The sequence below is a fragment of the Schistocerca serialis genome, chromosome 1, assembly GCF_023864345.2.
Source record: "Schistocerca serialis cubense isolate TAMUIC-IGC-003099 chromosome 1, iqSchSeri2.2, whole genome shotgun sequence".
NCBI classification, from domain to species: Eukaryota; Metazoa; Arthropoda; class Insecta; order Orthoptera; family Acrididae; genus Schistocerca; species Schistocerca serialis.
Window position 1 is genome coordinate 993956280 of NC_064638.1, and position 19100 is coordinate 993975379.

A 19100-nucleotide genomic window follows, 5' to 3' on the forward strand; every position below is an offset into this window, starting at 1 on the left:
AAGATAATACTGTTCCATATGATTCTTATGCATTTGTTTTATTACCTAATTTTCTGTGTGCATGACATAGTTTTGTTTCTATTACACAATTTAAAATTTTATAATTTTTCTTGTTCTATAATTTTCCTGCTTGTTTACCAGTAGCCTTATGATCGACAAATCTTTCTAGCATACCATAATCTAATCGCCTGATCTCCTGCATTATTCATTATCTTTAACTTACAGTGGTCTTAGGAAGCATGATTGCATCTACACTGCCTGACAAAAAAGTGAAGCACCCCAAAGACATGGTTAGATATAAAATTAGCTTCATACATGTTCATACCTTTGGCACATTAAAGGAATGCCCAGCACCAGGTAGAACAGCCACCGTAGTGCATAACAGTTGTTCATGTTTAACGTTGTTACTGGGTCTGGTAGGTCACATTAGGGGCATGAACACCATCATATGTTGAGTGATCACTGTGAGGGACATGAAGCTGCCACATACTCATGTAAGATAGTATTATCAGCACTTGATAGACCCAAAAGGACTGTCATAGTGGGTGTCTAGTTGGTTGACTGGTCAAATCAGGCAGTATCCATATTTTTGATACATTTTTCTGTGACAGTGGCCCAATGTCAGACTGCGTTGGAATGTGGGGACAGGCATACTTGTCATTCAGATTCTGGTCAACTACATCTGATCACCACAAGAGAGGATTGCTACATTGTGTGCCAAGCACATTCTTAACATCTTCATATCTGTGTCTGTTGTCTGAGAACAAGTTATGGAGTTCCTGCAATACTCCATGTAATCTCATACCATTAGTCAGAGAGTAGCAGCAGCTGATTAGGGAATTACCAGCCCATGTGTAGGCTGCTATTAACACCACAACACAAAAGGCTGTGTTTTGATTGGTGCCATGACTGGGCAGCATTGACTATTGATGACTGGTTGAAACGTGAAATTGATAGCAGCAAGATTTTTGGGTGAAATTTAAGTATATACTGAAAGGATAGGCAAATGGGAAATGAAGGAGGTATACTGGTCGCAGCAGACTGGGAACTCAAAACCAACGAGAAAGAAATTGAAGCTAAATGTGAGATTGTTTGAGCAAGACTCAGTATCAAGGGTGGGAATAAAATGATAATTGGGTCCTCCTATCATCCACAGGACTCATCTCCTGATGTAACCAAAAACTTTAAAGAAAACCTCAGTTCACTTGTATGAAGTCCCCCAGTTATACTGTAATCATCAGTGGAGACTTTAATCACCCAGAACTTAATTGGGAAAATTACAGTTTTGTTAGTGTTGGGCTTGCTGACATCCTGTGAAACATTAGTAAATGCCTTCTCTGAAAACTATCTAGAATGGATAGTTAAGATCCCTACTCATGATGGGAAGATACTGGATCTAATAGCAACAAATAGACCTGACCTCTTTGAGGATGTCCACATCAAAACTGCTATCAGTGACCATGACATAGTTGTGGCAACAGTGATTACCAGAGTACAAAGGACAACTAAAACAAGCAGAAATATATACATTTCAGAAGACTAGATAAAAAAATCACTAGTGTCATATCACAGTGAGGAACTTGAGACTTTCAGCACAGGGCAGGAGCACATAGAGGAAATATGGCTCAAGTTAGTTGACCATGCATTGGATAGGTAAGTACACAGTAGAACAGCTCATGATGGGAGGGAGCCTCCATAGTATACAGTCACTGTAAAGAAATTTCTAAAGAAACAGAGATTACTGCATAATAGGTATAAAACAGAGCATAGGGAATGAGACAGAAACTGAAATTGAAACTCAAGGTAGCAAAGCAAAGGCTGAAATGCTTAACTCCATTTGCAAATGTTCCTTTACAAAGGAAAACCCAGGAGAATTGTTCCAGTTTAATCCTCATACTACTGAAAAGATGAATGAAATAAGTATTGGTGTCAGGGGTATTGAGAAACAGCTGGAATTGTTAAAACTGAACAGAGATCCAGGGCCTGACAGAATCCCTGTCAGAGTCTATACTGAATATACAGCTGAGTTAGCCCCTCTTCTGACTATAATCTGTCATAGATTCCTTGAACAAAAAACCACAAGCAGTTCTTAAAAAAAGCACAGGTCACACCTGTCTACAAGAAGGGTAACAGAAGTAATCCACAAAACAACTGTCCAATATCCTTGACATTGATTTGTTGTAGAATCTTAGAACATATTTTGAGCTCAAACATAATGAGGTATCTGGAACAGAATGACCTCCTCTCTAGGCACCTAACAGGGATTCTTAAAACATTGATTGTGTGAAACCTAACTTGCACTTTTCTCACATGACATAGCGAAAACTTTGTATGAAGGAAGTTAGGTAGGAGCAGTATTTCTCGATTCCTGAAAAGCAATTGGTTCAGTTCCACATCTATGCTTATTATCAAAAGTATGATCATATGGGGTATGAAATGAAATTTGTGAATGGATTGAAGACTTTTTGGTAGGTGGACGCAGCATGTTTTTTTGGATGGAGAATCATCATCAGATGTAGAAGTTACTGGAAGGGTGCCCCAGGGAAGTGTATTGGGACCCCTGCTGTTCTGACCTTGCAGGTGATGCAGTTACTTACAATGAAGTACTATCTGAAAGCAGTTGCATAAATATCTTGATAAGATTTCAAATCATGTGTGCGACTGGTTCTGGAATATTGCTCAGGTGTGTGGAACCCCTACCAAACAGGACTAACAGGGCATATTGAACATATACAGAGAAGCACAGCACTAATGGTCACAGGTTTTTTTATCCATGGGAGAGTGTCAAAGAGATACTGAAGGAATTGAACTGGAAGACTCTTGGAGATAGATGTAAACTATCCCAAAAAAGTCTATTAACAAAGTTTCAATGACATATTGCTCACACAGGGATCACAAGGATATGATTAGAATAGTTACTGCTTATGCTGAGGCATTCAAACAATCATTCTTCCTGTGCTCCAGACACAAATAGAATAGGAAGAAACCCTAATAACTGGTACATTGGGACATACCCTCTGCTGTGCAGAGTATAGATGTGGATGTAGATTGTGCCCAGTGAAGAATCACATTTGTGCACCATATTGGATCTCAGATGACCAGCATCAGTGAGTATGGTGGTGATCTGTTGAGAGGTTCCATTCATCCAGAGCTTTGGAAGGGCACAGCCATGTTACTCCTGGCATCATGGTTGAGAAACTATCGAGTATGACTTCAGGTCATGGCTGCTAATGATTGAGGGAACTATGAAGGCACAACAGCACATCGTGGACATCTTGCATGCTCGTGTGTTACCTCTTATGTGACAGTATCATCGTTCCATTTTTCAATAGGACAATGCTTGTACACCCAGGGCACATGGCTCTATGAATCATCTGCATGAAGGTGAGGCCCTCCCATGGCAAGGAAGTTTCCCAGGTCTGTCACTGATAGAACATGTGTGGGACCAGCTTGGATGTCAACTCCACCTCAGTTCCAGTATTCAGGACATCAAGGACCACCTACAACAGGTGTGACGCAGCTTGTTTCAGGGGAGATGAAGGTGCAAGCACAGGGTAGACTAACAGTGAAAGCTGTAAGGAACCAGTCCTTGGACTGAAGACCTAAAACAAAGTTACATGACTAATTCATTTATGAATAGTCAATAAAGATCCTGAGTGTTCATCTGCCATGGTCTCAAGAATGATGTCATGGGAAAAAAAGTCATTTACACTTTCTCAGCTTGGAACATTTCAACTTTTTTTTGTTAGATATGATAGTTTCTATTGTAAAAATTATAGATGTGATGTTTATCATCATTGTGATTGTAAAGATCATACATTATTTATAATATTTTATTAAATGCAAATTCCTATTATTTCAGACTGTTCTTCCAGCTTTGGAGTTTCTGTATGTTTCAAATAACTTACTAACGGCCCTAGAAAAAGACTTCCATGGACTTCCAGTTCTGTGTTGGGCTGATTTATCACACAACCAGATTCAAACCGTCGGCCAGGATCTTATAGCACACACTAGGTGTCGAAGGTTTGGTGTTTATGACACCCTTAGGATATATGTTGATGGTAAGAAGAAACCTTTTAATTATATATACAAGATTTTGTATGTGTGTGTGTGTGTGTGTGTGTGTGTGTGTGTGTGTGTGTGTGTGTAAGAGAGGGAGAGAGAAAGAGAGAGAGAGAGAGAGAGAGAGAGAGAGAGAGAGAGAGAGAGAGAGAGAAAACAATACATGCTCCATTATACATGTGTATCAGGTAACAAGGCAAATTTATTGATTTTAGATTGTCTACAGAAAATCATATTTGATTCATACTGATGACAATTTACACAATATGTTAACATTTTTTCACCCTTAGTTCATAAAAGCATTAAACACATTTCAAAGTTTTTGATCATATCAGTAAAATCTCTGTTTTCCCTTTAAAAAAGTGCAGAGTTCACCAATCTTTGACATGATGATATCCTCTCCTTCATGATTTGCTTCATATTTCCCAAACTTTGACTCTGCATTTAATATTTTACTAAGAAGGCAGTCATCAACACATCATAAGAAACAATATCTAGTACCATACCAAGCTTATTAAAATTTATTAATTTGGCCACTTATCATTTTGGATTGTCTCTTCCTGTGTGGACTCCTAGAAGGAAAGGTGAGTATTCTTGGAGATGTCAGAAATGATAATCAGAAGCAAAAAATCTCATATAAATAAATTCTTTTATCTGAAAGAAAAATTCGGAGTAAGAATTAAAATCCATGGACAAGAAATAAAAACTTTGAGGTTTGCTGATGACATTGTAATTCTGTCAGAGACAGCAAAGAATCTGGAAGAGCAGCTGAATGGAATTGACAGTGTCTTGAAAGGAGGATATAAGATGAACATCAACAAAAGCAAAATGAGGACAGTGGAATGTAATTGAATTAAATCGGGTGACGCTGTGGGAATTAGATTAGGAAATGAGATGCTTACAGTAGTAAATGAGTTTTGTTATTTGGGGAGCAAAATAACTGATGATGGTCAAAGTAGAGAGGATATAAAATGTAGACTGGCAATGGCAAGGAAAGCGTTTCTGAAGAAGAGAAATTTGTTAACATTGAGTATAGATTTAAGTGTCAGGAATTTGTTTTTGAAAGTATTTGTATGGAGTGTAGCCATGTATGGAAGGGAAACGTGGATGATAAATAGTTTAGACAAGAAGAGAATAGAAGCTTCTGAAAAGTGGTGCTACAGAAGAATGCTGAAGATTAGATGGGTAGATCACATAACTAATGAGGAGGTATTGAACAGAGAAGAGAAATTTGTGACACAACTTGACTAGAAGAAGGGATCGGTTGGTAGAGCATATTCTGAGGCATCAAGAGATCACCAATTTAGTATTGGAGGGCAGCATAGAGGGTAAAAATCGTAGAGGGAGACCAAGAGATGAATACACTAAACAGATTCAGAAGGATGTAGGTTGCAGTAGGTACTGGGAGATGAAGAAGCTTGCACAGGATAGAATAGCATGGAGAGCTGAATCAAACCAGTCTCTGGACTGAAGACCACAACAACAACAATTCCGAATATAGTGATGGTCAGGTCAAAACTTGTCTACCTAATCTCTTTGCTCTAAATAAAATAACCTATGATGGTCATAGGGACATGCGCATGGTTCAGCAGCAAAAAAGGTACATTTTGTTTCTCTAGTACAGTGTGGTGCAGGATGACCAGTTCACAGATTCAGATACAGATTGTTTATTAGTCATTCAGCATTTATGTGTGCAGTAAACTTCATCAGTCCATTTACTTATTAGTATTACAAAATACATACTTACATTATTTAAATTGTTGTATTTGGCATTTGTAAAAATTCTTCTAAAGAATGATAGGGTTTGCTTGCAAGAAGCTGTGCAGTTTTTCCTTAAATAATCTGATTGATATGCTTGTGACATGTTCACACAGTTTGCTACTTTTTTTTATTGAGATGTAGGTATGAGTACTGTTTGTTTTTGCTAGTATGTTTTGTGGTAACAGCAGAGTAGTACTCATTCTTGTGTTATAATCATGTCTTTGAATTGTTACACTTAAATTTGGTACTTCAGCAAAGTCGTGTTATTCTGGAGGAACAAATAGCAGGACACAGTTACTTTACAAGAGGGCATTCTGTTGGCTGTCATGTGATGTGTTGGCTAAAATGCTAATTTTCATTATTTCATGACCTGTAAACTGTAAAGCATATTAATGCTGTGATTGACTTATCAGTTTTTCCAATGTAACAACTCCTTTTGTGATCAGCTAAAAAGATATTAACAGTTAGTTTCTTTATTCAAAATATTGTTACTTATCTCCAATTAAAAGGAATTTTATACAGTGGAACCCTACAAAGTAAGCATAATTCATTCCAAAATCTTACTCACAGTTTGAAACACTTGTTAAGCAAAACAACTCATCTCATATAAATTAATATAAAATACGATAATGTGTTCCATTACTAAAAGTTTTATCTTATTCATACCATTTATTCAAAGAAAATTATACATACAGTATTATGTGCTTTATTATTCATGAGACATAACTTATTCTTTATTGCTAGGAAGCTAACTGTAGTCATTTGTTTCAGCTGATGCTTCAACACTTGGCAAAAATATGACACAGCATTATTATCAAATAAATTTGTAGTGCACACAGCCACTGCTTTATTGGGGTGATGATTTTCAGTGCATGATGTAACTGATTCCCAAGCTTTCATCATTTCTCTTGTTGTTCCAGAAGACTGCTGCTTTGCTGTTAGCACCTCCTCCTCCTCCTCTGATGAACTCCTCTCCACAACTTTCTGCTGTGAAACACACTGCAACTCCATTAGCTCTTCGGTCATTATTTCTAGGCTGTGATTTTTCACAAGCTCATTGATATCATTGGTAACCACTTATAGTCCCCTGCTCCTGACCAAAGACACAATCTCATTGACTACAGGCTACACAGGTACTGACTCAAATGCCTCAGAGTCACATTCAACAACACATTTTGGCCAAAGCTTCTTCCAAGCAGAAGTGAGATTTCCCTTACCTCACCTTTTTGATCATCTGGAAACAGGCAACAATGTTGAAGTGATATTTCCAAAACTCTCTGAGAGTGAGATTGGTAGCTTCAGTCAGCTCTAAGCAATGTGTAAAGAGTGCTTTAGTGTAGAGCTTCCTAAAGTTAGAAATAATCTGCTGGAGTTATGAAGTGCTGTTGGGAGGCAGAAATTGGGTCTTGCTGAATTGAAATTCTTCAAGGCAGTGGTCTTGTAGGCCTGGAGAATGGGCAGGAGTGTTGTCCATAACAAGCAAGACATGGAGTGGAAGACTGATCTCAAGCAAATATTTTTTCATTGAAGGACCAAACACTTCATTGATCCAATTGCAAAAAAAGATCATGTGGCACCCAAGCCTTGTTGTTGGACCTCCACATCACATTTAACCTGATCTTCTGGACATTATGCTTCTTGAAGGTTCATGGAGTTTCTGAATGGTAAACAAGCAGCAATTTAATTTTCAAGTTGCCACTTGCATTGGCACAGAATAGCAGTGTGGGATGGTCTTTCATTGCTTGTGACCAGGTAATGTATTCTCCTCTGTTATAAAGGTACACTTCAACATCTTTTTCCAGACTAGACCTGTTTCATCACAATTAAAAACCTGTTGCAGCAGATAACCCTATGTGTGTCTTGAAATTGCTGATGAAGTTCTCTGCTGCCTTAGTGTTGGAGCTGGCTGCTTCGCCATGCCTCACAATGCTGTGGATGCCAGTTATTCTCTTAAACTTCTCAAACCACCATGGCTTCCTTTCTTTGGCAACTGATGATCCTGGCATCTCCTAAATGAGATCAGTGAAAATCATACTCACCTTCTCACAAATGATGTTATCATTAATAGTACTGCCTTGCAATTGCTTTTCATTTATCCATATAAGGAGCAACCTTTCGGCATCATCCAGAACATGATACATGATATTGTTGTTTAGATGCTCTTGTCACTTCCTTTGAAGCATCTGTCTCCTTAATCTTGTCCTTGTTCTTGAGGAGAGCACAAATAATTGAAGTAGACCAACTGTTGGTTCATGCTAAATCAGCAACGCTCACACCACATTCAGATTTTTCAATGATTTTACATATCATTTCTAAGGTCATTTTCTTTCTCTTATGGTTGTCTTCTTGTGGCTTTATCTTCAGCAACATTTCTACAAAGGTTATTAAAATTTGCACACAAAAAAAACACTGTGTGATCACAAGTTTAGAAAAATGTGTGATCACAAGTTTAGAAAAATGTGTGATCACAAGCTGCACTAAGGTGCTAGCAGAAAGGTCACTAAACCCAAACTGCTGTACATACTAAAGACATTGTTCATATGTTGCTGCTGACAATTAAAGATGTTTATACTGCTGAATGTTTTGCCCACCACACACAAACGGATGGTCAAATCACACTAAATTGTCATGAATCATTATATGAAACATTGTTTGTTAAGTGAGTCATTTCTTGTACAATTTGTTTTGCTCATTTTGCAAATTGTGCATTATGGGCGGTGCTCAGTAAGTGAGATTCCACTGTACACACCAGTTGTGACTATTGAGTGACATACATGTTTTATAAAACTAATTGTCTATGCTCTCAATGGACTTAAAAAAAATTATGATTTGAAAAACATTTCAAATGCAATCAGTAAGCTTGTTAATAAATAGGAGGAAAAATTTTCTTGTTAGTGGCTACTGTTCTTATTAGTTCTGAAATCTTTCTTCTTAATTATACCGCTCATCCTATCTCTTTATTAGAGTAACCATTTTTTCTTAAAATCTAATTGTAGTTCATTCATGTTATACTGGAAATAGATTGTAGTAATACAGTGTATCGAAGAAAGTTGCAGTAACCACCCAAAAATATATTTTGTATCTGAAATAGTCTTGTTCTAGTACCATGGTAAACTCTTATCAGTGAATGGGAAACCTCATAGTCTAACAGTTGCCAATTTGTGTGAAAAAATGTTTGACCTATGGTGACCTCAAACAGCCAATAAAAGATACTGCAATTTTATTGATGCCTTCATAGTATTTACCCACAGCAAAGACATGTTGGATGTCTTCATGCTACTATTCATTAGCAAAACTTATATACTGAAATGGAGTACCAGTTAGGAGAGTAAAATCATTTTCTGTCTAGGAGGTTTAATCTCATATTTTATAAGTCTAAATTCATTCAGTCTGTAGTGCAATGGTTACTCACTTGTTTTATTTTGAAGCCAAGTGTCTGTTCATTTAGTAAGCCAGTCAGTCAAGCCCCAATCTGTCGCCTGTTTACATCTTCAGAGCAGCAAGTTGCATATTTAGCTTTTCCTGTATTTTACTACTAGCATTGTTCTTAAATTTTGTGCACATTTTTCTATTTGAGAGGTGTAATTTCATGTTTTGTAACTATAAGTGTACATTCAGGCAGTCTGTAGTGCACTTTTCATTTCTTCTGAACAGCCAGCCACACATCTCATTGATGTATCAGCCCCCATTAGTGACACATCAGGAGGATAGCAAGTTGCATATCTATTGTATTGTATTGTATTGTATGGAACTGGGGACCTAGAAATGATGGAGAGGCTTTGTCCCCACTGCAGCCCTCAGTGGCTCACAAACCCACAACAGGCTACAGCAGTCCACTCACCCCACCACCGCCCCACGCCGAACCCAGGGTTACTGTGCGGTTTGGCCCCCCAGTGGACTGCCCCCGGGAAAGTCTCACACCAGACGAGTGTAGCCCCAATGTTTGCACAGTAGAATAATTATAGTGTACGCATACATGGAGAAAGTGTTTGTGCAGCAATCACCGACATAGTGTAACTGAGGTGGAATAGGGGGAACCAGCCTGCATTCGCCGAGGCAGTTGGAAAACCACCTTAAAAACCATCCACAGACTGGCCGGCACACTGGATCTTGACACTAATCCTCCGGGTAGATTCGTGCTTGGGACTGGCATGCCTTCCTGCCCAGAAAGCAGTGTGTTAGACCATACGGCTAACCTGGCGGGCTGCATATCTAGGTTCTGTTGGCTTGTATAGTTTACTTTCTCAATTAGTGGTGCTAGGATGGGTAGGATGTGTGCATACTGTGTGCAGATGCAAGAGGAGTGGGCTGCAGTTTGTGAACAGCTTTATGTGCTTTTGGCTATGCTCAGCCACCTTCAGGCTGTTACCTCAGGGTGCAGCGGCAGTGGAGAATTTGGTATGTTCATGGGACACCCCAGAGTTTGCTTGTTTTACCCATGGGATCTGCTAGTAAGGCATCTCCTAATGTACCCATTGCAGTGTATCCACCCTCACAGCAGAGTGAATGGTCGATGGCAACCTGTTCACATCACTCGAGATGGAGAGACAATGTAGAGACTGACTGACTGGCCTTGCCTATTTGCCCTGTGAGTGAACACATGGCCATTACTTCAGCAGAGTTCAAGCAGGCACAAGTGGGCAGGGGTTTGCTAATTGTTGGAAGCTCCAATGCTAGGCTCATTATCAAGTTCCTTACAAAGATAGGATTCAGAGCTGGAAATAAAGACAATCTGCATTCTGTTTGTCTGCTGGGAACCTCATCTAAGATGTGGAGCTGGCCTTGCCTGCAGTTACTGAGTGTGTAAGGTGCAGACATTTGCATGTTGTGGCTCATGTCTGAACCAGTGACGTTTGTTGCATGGATTCTGAGGCCATCCTCAGTTCATACAGGTGGCTAGAGGATGTAGTGAAAGCTGCTGGCCTCATGCACAGGATTTTAGCATGGCTTGCAGTTTTCAGCATTGTTTCCAGAGTAGACTGAGGTCCCTTGGTTTGGAGTCGAGTGTATGGTTTCAACCAAAGGCTTCATTGACTCTGTGGCAGTCTAGACTGCAGATTGCTAGACCTGCATTATAGGGTGTGGATTCGTCAGGCTCCACTTGGTTGGTCATGGGTGCAGTACATAAGGAAGTAGTTACTTGGGTAACAGAGTACTTGTGGAGTGCCCTTGGTAATATTTTAGGCTAGGCAGCAGTTCGAGGCACTCTGATGAACAATCATAGTCATTATCGAGAAAGGGAAGTCAGACTGTTTTCAGAGCAAAGACACTTTGCCTGTCAAAATTTTATCAGTAAATTGTCAAAGTATTCATAACAAAGTTCTCAAATTTACTGCCCCTCAGTTAAGTTCTCATGCTCAAATTATTCTTGGGACTGAGAGCTGGCTGAAACCTGAAGTAGAAAGCTCTGAGATATTTAGTGAGTCTTGGAACATATATCAGAAAGACAGATTAGATGCCATCGGAGTGATAGTGTTCATTGGAACTGACAAAAACACTGTCTCTGTTGAGGTCAAAGTTGAGTGTGATTGCCGTTATCTGTTGCATATAATCAAGTTAATTGTTGGATGTTTTTATCAGCCACCTGATTCCATTGTGACAGTTATAGAGTCATTCAAAGAAAGTCTATGGTCTGTAGCACCTTAAACACCCAGATAATGCAATACTAGTTGGAGGATACTGTAACCTAAGAATATAGACTGGGACATCTATGGATTCATTTCAGGGGTACAGACACACTGTGTTGCAAAGTATTTTTCAACACTTTTCTGAAAACCGTCTTGAACAGCTAGTTCAGCAGCCCACATGCAATGGAAATATCATAGACTTATAGCTACAAATGGATTGGACTTTATCAGCAGTGCCTGTTTAGAGATTGGGATGACTGATCATGATGTCATTATAGCAACTGTGGTTACAGATGTTAATAACTCAGTCAAGAAGTCTAGGAGAGTATTTCTGCTAGAAAGAGCACATAAGTAGTTGTTAATATCACACTTAGACAGTGAACTGACATCACTTAGTTTCAATAAGATGGATGTAGAGAAATTATGGGCAAAGTTTCAACAGATTCAAGATCATGGACTAAAGAACTATGTACCTAGTAAGTGGATTAAGGATTGAAAAGACCCACCAAGGCTTAACAATGAAATTCAGAAAATGCTCAGGAGGCAAAGGATGTTGTACTCTCAGTTCAAAAGAGAATGAACAAATGATGACAGGTAAAGTTTAGTTGAGATTCGAGCATCTTTGAAAAGATCTATGCACAAAGCAGCCAGCAAAAAGTCTAGGTGAGAACCAAAGATAATACTGACCCTATGTAAAATGGTTAAGTAGGCCTAAGGCTTCTATACGGTCACTTGTTGACCAGTCTGCTATGACAGTAGAAGTTTTAAATTTTATGCATAAGAGATTGTTCTTGCAAGAGAACTGTACAAACATACCATCATTTGACCATCAAACAGACTCCCATGTGAAGGACATAGTAATAAGCATATCTGGTGTAGAGAAACAACTGAAAGAGTTGAAACAAGTAAGTTACCAGGTCCAGATGGAATCCCAGTTCAGTTCTACAAAGGATACTCTTCAGCATTGGCCCCTTACTTAGCTTGTATTTATTAAAAATCCGTCACCCAGCACAAAGTTCCAAGTGACCTGAAAAGAGTGCAGGTTACGCTTAGTTACAGCTTTCTCTTTTCTCACACGATATCCTGTACCCCAGTAGTGGTACAGGGTACCCTCAGTCATGCATCACACAGTGGCTTGTGGAGTGCGTATGTAGATGTAGATCAACAAATAACATACAGAAAGCACTTTTATGTAGTACACACAAAAGTACACACTGCCAGTCTCATTATGGAGTGCTCCTAGAAGGGGAGGAGGGAAAGAAATGAATTTTAACATGTGTTGAGAGGGTGTGTGAAATTATTTCAATCATTATGAAGTTGACTCAAATTTAAAAAGAACTTGGAAGTATGAGGTCATTTATCTGTATGATGTAGCACCACCACTGATGTGGATGCACGTATTGATTTGGTTGGAAAGGGTGTCATAAAGCTGGTGTATCCTCTCCTAGTGCACACTGGTCCACAACTATTGTAAATGGTCCTTGATATAATAGATACTGGCAATGGGACAGAGTTTATGTGTGCAGTCAAACTTCCCTCAATCACTACCAGCAAGTCATGCTCAATGGCTTCCCACAACATGATGCTGGGAGTTATACATTTACAGAATGGGACCTCTCCCCAGGTTGCTGCTGTACTCGCCAACCATAGCCATCCAGGGTAGTGCAGAACTGTGATTCATCACTGAACACTGTTCATCAGCAGTCCATGCATCCTGGTCATAGCACTAAACTCCAAATGCAGCTGTTTGGTGTTGATGGCAGCCCGTGCTTGGGATGTTAATTCCCTAGTACAGCTGTTGCTAGTCTCTGAGCAATGGTGTGGGATGACACAGAATGTTTCATGGAGTTCAGAACTTGTTCTCAGATGATAGGCATAGATTTGGAGGGGTTATGATGGGCTTAGTGCATAATGCGGCAAGCCTCTCTTCTAGTGGTCAGACATATTTCATCAGAACCTTGACAATGAGAGTGCCTACATTCACATTCTCATTAAATCCACTTTTGGGCCACTGACAGATAGAAATTCCGCACAAATCTGGATACTGCATGATTTGACCAACCGGTCAAATGGAGACAAGCAGTGAGGCTCTTTTCGAACTCCATCAGATGCTACAAAGCTGTCTCAAACAAGTATGCAGCATCTCCATGATTTTCACAGTGATCAGTCAACATCTGATGTTGTTCGTGCCCTTTGTATACCATAATGGGTCTGGTAACAACACTGAACGTGAATACCACTAATGAATGTCATTGGTCATTCTATCTGTTGTCACAGACAATTGTAACTCTTAACCATTTACATGCACAATACACACTGATGCCCATATGCCCCCCCCCCCCTTTCACCACTCTCCCCATGAACCATGCACCTCGTAATGGTGGAATGCCATACCATAGGTGCAAGCACAATTGGGAGTTATCTGTTGAGAGGCCAGACAAACAAGTGGTTCCTGAAGAGAGGCGGCAGCCTCTTCAGTAGTTACAGAGGCAAAAATCTGGATGATTGTCTGATCTGGCTGTGTAATATCAACCAACATGGCCTTGCTGTGCTGCTACTGAAATGGCTGAAAGTAAGGGGAAACTACAGCTATTATTTTTCCTGAGGGCATGCAGCTCTGATGTATGGTTAAGTAATGGTGTCCTCTTCCTGAACATTGATCTCCATCTCTCTGATGGCTCCATCGACACCTCTGTACACATTAAACCCACCAACCACCAACAATACTTGCATTTCAACAGCTGTCATCCTTTAACACCAACAAATGCCTCCCATACAGCCTAGGCATCTGTGGTTGACATATCTGCAGTTATGGGAAATCCCTTGCCCAGTATGCTGAAGGCCCCACAAAGGCCTTCATAGACAGACAATAAGCCCTAAACCTAGTCCACAAACAGATTTCATGTGTCATGTTGTCACGCACCTCCAGCCAGGGGGAGTGTCCCTCTTGTCATTCAGTATCACCCTGGACTGGAACAATGGTACGATATCCTTCACAAGGGCTTTGATTATTTCTGATCCTGCTCTTAAATGAGCGACATCCTACCCAAGATCCTTCCTACCCCTCCTAAAGTGGTATTCTGTCACTTACCCAGCCTACACAATGTCCTAGTCCATCCTTATGCTGCTTCCAATCCCACCCCTGACCACAGGGATCATATCACTGTGACAGATCAAGTTGCAAGACCTGTGCAAGCCACCTACCCAGCACCTCAAACTCCAGACCTGTCTCAGGGTTATCCTACCTGATCAGAGACTGGGCCTCTTGTGAAAGCAGCCATGTCATATACAATCCAACTCTGCCACCAGGATGGACGGTCACTGTTAACCTGTTGCCAAGAACAGGGTTGACCGCACCCATAATTGTCCTGACCTCAACATCAGGTAACACTGATCCTGCACCCTTCACCAAATAGTTTTCCCTTCTACTGTCCTGTCATCCACCCCAGCTCATTTGCCAGCACCACTTTCAGTGTGCACCACTCCCCACCAGCCCTTACAATTATGTGTTATGTTTTGAGCCCATGTACTTACCACCCCTCCCTCTCAAATTCCTAGCTGGCAAACTGGCTCCCTCCCTGAGAGACACTAGCCACTCATACCTGTCTCTCTCCCTGCCTTCTGCCTCCCCCTCCATGCCTCCCTCTCCCTCTACACAACCCATCCGACACTACCTCCACCACAACCACTCCATCTGAAAAAATACAGTGTTAGTCCATCCAAAATAATGTAGGTGTGTGTGTGTGTGTGTGTGTGTGTGTGTGTGTGTGTGTGTAGGGGAGAGGGGTGTGTAGGAAGAGGAGAAAGATTGATAAGAGGATTAGCCAGACAGGCAGATGAGGAGTGGGGATGGGGAGAGAGACAGTGTGTGTGTGTGTGTGTGTGTGTGTGTGTGTGTGTGTGTGTGTGTGTGTGTGTCTGTGTGAGAGTGAGAGAAAGAGAGAGAGAGAGAGAGAGAGAGAGAGAGAGAGAGAGAGAGAGAGGAGGGGGTGGGGTTGCAGAGTTTGGGGAGGATTGACAGAGATCAGATATGCTGAACTTTATTTTTTGAGTAGGAGAAATTTGAAGTTCGTATGCTAACAATTAACAACTGAAGAACATTATTTAGTCTGTTTCATCCTGTTGATTGTTCTGTTCATGTTATTTTTATGTGAATTTTACTTGTTCACTGATTCACGTGTTTGTTCCATGCAAATTTATATTTTCTAATGCATGTTGACTTTTACTTCAATATTTTATCCTGAATGGGGATCCTGTTGTTAGTAGGCAATACAATTGGCACTTTTTCCTTACATTAAAGGAGCTGATGTCTACAGACATTTTTATGAATCCACGAAAAGGATATGATTACATTTTGATATGCCTTTTTTCCCTACAACTTACTTTGTCTTGCTCTAATTATCCTGTCTCAAATGTCTGCCTAGTCATATAGTAGTTCATACAGCAAGAATCAACAGTGGTTCTCTGTAGGCATTTAAAAGAAATAGTGAGGTAATTTTAATGCTAAATTAATCATGAGGTGCATTCATTTTGTCACCTGTAGCTTTATGTGGAAGTATTTACAATTATATCACTGTTGTAATTGATGGAACTCATTTTAATGTCTCATTCTTGTTTTAATTATCATCAAATAATTTCATACTGTATTATGTCATAAGAAAGTAATCAGCATGTCAGCTTTAATGAATATTTTACTAGGCTTACTTTGTTTGCTCTTCAATTGCTGTGCATGTATTTCTACATTCAAGAATTTTTGTATTATGTTTAAGAAAATTTCTGCATTTAAGAAACAGATTTACACATTTTTGTACATGAGAAGATTATTGTTAGCATGGAAGGATAAAGTTAAAAATCTCTGTTAAGTTCCTAATTTCATGTCACATTATTCTTACATCTCTTGTCTATAAAAACTAAAAATATAAGATCAACTTGAATTTTTCCTCATATGTCAATTTTGTTTTAGGGAATCCTATTGTATGTGGTTCAGAGCTGGAACAGGCTGTTGCTGCCATAGAAGCCCATTATGCCAAAATTCATGGTGTTCTTGAGTGTACCACAACAAACTTAACTACAGTTGCAGTAACCATAATTGAATAAAAAGTGGCCATTTGAGTTTTACATTTAGTCACAATCCTTCATTCTGAAACTCATGATACCATCATAGACAGATTAATATGTTAAGTGACTCTGATGGGGTATCTGACGTGCAGTGAAAAGAACTAGTGTGCTGTGGGGTCTAAAGGACTGTAAGCAATGTTGTGTGCAGATGTCTGACATATGATACGAAACAATGTCCACACATACATATAAGTACAAATCATGTGGCGTAACAGCTGGAACTTGAACAATAATCAGCTCAGCAAGTGAAAGTTTCCAATCAAAAAGTTATTGGAAAGTGCTATGATATTTATGGAAAAGTATTTCATTGATTCACATTTCGTTTCCTATTTTTTTTTTTTTTTTGTTTGTTTTTTGTTTTACTTTTTTTGTACAATGTAAAATAAAGAAAGAAAAATATATTTTTTAGTTGTTGTGTGTAAATAACATTGTGTGGTGCTATGAATCTCAACTTTATTTCTCCAGAGATGCTGTAATTAAAAACTGACAATGTTCTTTCTCTTTTTCACTTGACAGAAGAAAAGGACTGGATTCATACAGAAAATGGCTTTTCTTTTTGATGGACTGATTATCAAAAACTGTATGATTTTATGAATGAAACAGACTGAATAATTTTGTGGTGCACATGCCTTTAATTCTTTAAAATTTTGTTTATAGATTGACTTGGAGAATTGTGTGAGTTTCAGAATGAAGCAACATGCATGCTTTATAACACACATATCTCATAGTGCAATTATAATTAATAAAACTGATTTGAAATGTGTTATCAAGTTGAGCACATTGGCATGTGGTCTTCTGTTCAAGAATGGGGTCTTTGTTTTTTGTAACAGTATCACTTTCTTAAAAGAAATCTTATGCTAAAATAATTTCATAATTCTATTGGTATGATATTTCTGTGATTTACTTACCTTGCCAGAAAAAGTGTTTTTCAAATGTTTGATTCAGTTATTAGTAATTACAGCTGAATCTGGAAGCACTAGAAAATGAATTTTTGCTACTGAGAACACATATTATTGAACACATTAGGAAATGCTTCCCACAATTACATTTTCTTAAGTATCAAGAGTATGTCTAAATTTGAGAAAGTAGAAAAAACATCATTATTATTCTTTCTTAAAGTAAATTATTAACACTGATGGAAGTAAAACAATACCCACTCTCTTGCCAAGGGATTATCAAAAGTAGAATGATTTTGTAGCATTGAAGAACCATGTGACCCACTTATTATACTTAAACTCCAGTATACATCATTTGTTTTTAGATGGTAAGTTTTGATAATATTCTAACAGAGTGAGAATAATGGGAAAGAGAACATTGTTCCTTTTCATATTCAAGAGAAACAGTCATTGACATAGTATTTAAGAGGTACAGAACAGGAATACGAATGCTCTCGTTTATTCTGGGTTTCACAGAACACCCTAGAAAACTTGAAAACATAAGTAGATTAGCCACTCAGTTAATAATCTCCCTTTTAGTGTGAAAGTGTGTAAGACACTGCTTCAATACTGTGAAAATATGATACATTTTTTTGTGAATGTAGTGACTGATATTGTTTGCCTAACAAAGGTCTCCTTACCTAATATTTATACATAATTAAATACAATAAACATATAGCCACATTCAAGTGATTTTTTTTCACATGGAGTCAGTTGTACAAAAAGTTTTGTACTTTATTTTAAGTTATTTAAGTAATAAAGTATAGCACTGAATACCATGATGTACACTACTTATTGACAGCGAAAGTGATGGATTGATTCACCAATGGTTACTAAATGTTGGTACAATCTCTCTCTTTTTCTCTTTCTCTCTCTCTCTTGGATTCATTGTGTAAACCAGTGAACTGTATCTTTTTGCTATAGCAGAAAATGGGCAGACAGAAGAAAGGAAGCATGACTTTTAAGACACTGTTTACAAATAATATGTTAGCAGAATTGAATTATCTGATACTACACTATAGTCATAGTCACATATTGCTTGATTTATTCACCAAAGAACAATTGTAAAGACATACTTACATGCATTAGTTCAGTATTAACTGTCTCAGTTGAACTCAACATATTCATTCTTTTGCTCATGATAATCCATACAACTAGAACTCATCATTAAGGGGAGCCCTTAGAGCCATGCAATGAATCAAAGTATTAAGTAACAGAGAGAAGCAGCTGTTGGAAACTTTATTAATAATAAACTGTTATTAAACTGTTTGTGCCTAATGAAGCTAAGATTAATTAAGTAAACTGAACAGGAAAACCACTATGTTGACAAGAATTGCTGCTTCCTCACTTATAAGAAATAATTGCTGCTATCTCTATTGCTAAGGCAGTATCTGTTGTATTATATTGTATTTTTATTGGGCCACTTACCCATGTAAGTAGATTGTGCATCAGGTATTCTACACACACAAATTTAAATTGCAACATTCAATCAGGAATATACTCCATGTTTAAGAGATTCATGCTGCAGCAGATAGAGACTGACAGAGATAAGCATACCTATAGAGTTCTAGTTGCTGTTGTGTAATACTCTTTATAC

General features: G+C 38.7%; 1 protein-coding gene across 1 annotated transcript in view; it reads left to right on the forward strand.

Moving 5' to 3' along the window:
- The window catches only part of LOC126413059 (leucine-rich repeat and death domain-containing protein 1), a 219069-nt gene extending 200787 nt beyond the window's left edge, over positions 1-18282 (forward strand). The window contains exons 7-8 of the mRNA XM_050082959.1: positions 3863-4061; positions 16414-18282. Coding sequence (XP_049938916.1) covers positions 3863-4061; positions 16414-16547 — 333 coding nt within the window. The 3' untranslated portion in view covers positions 16548-18282. The remainder of the gene's footprint in view (positions 1-3862; positions 4062-16413) is intronic.
- The last annotated feature ends 818 nt before the right edge of the window (positions 18283-19100 follow it).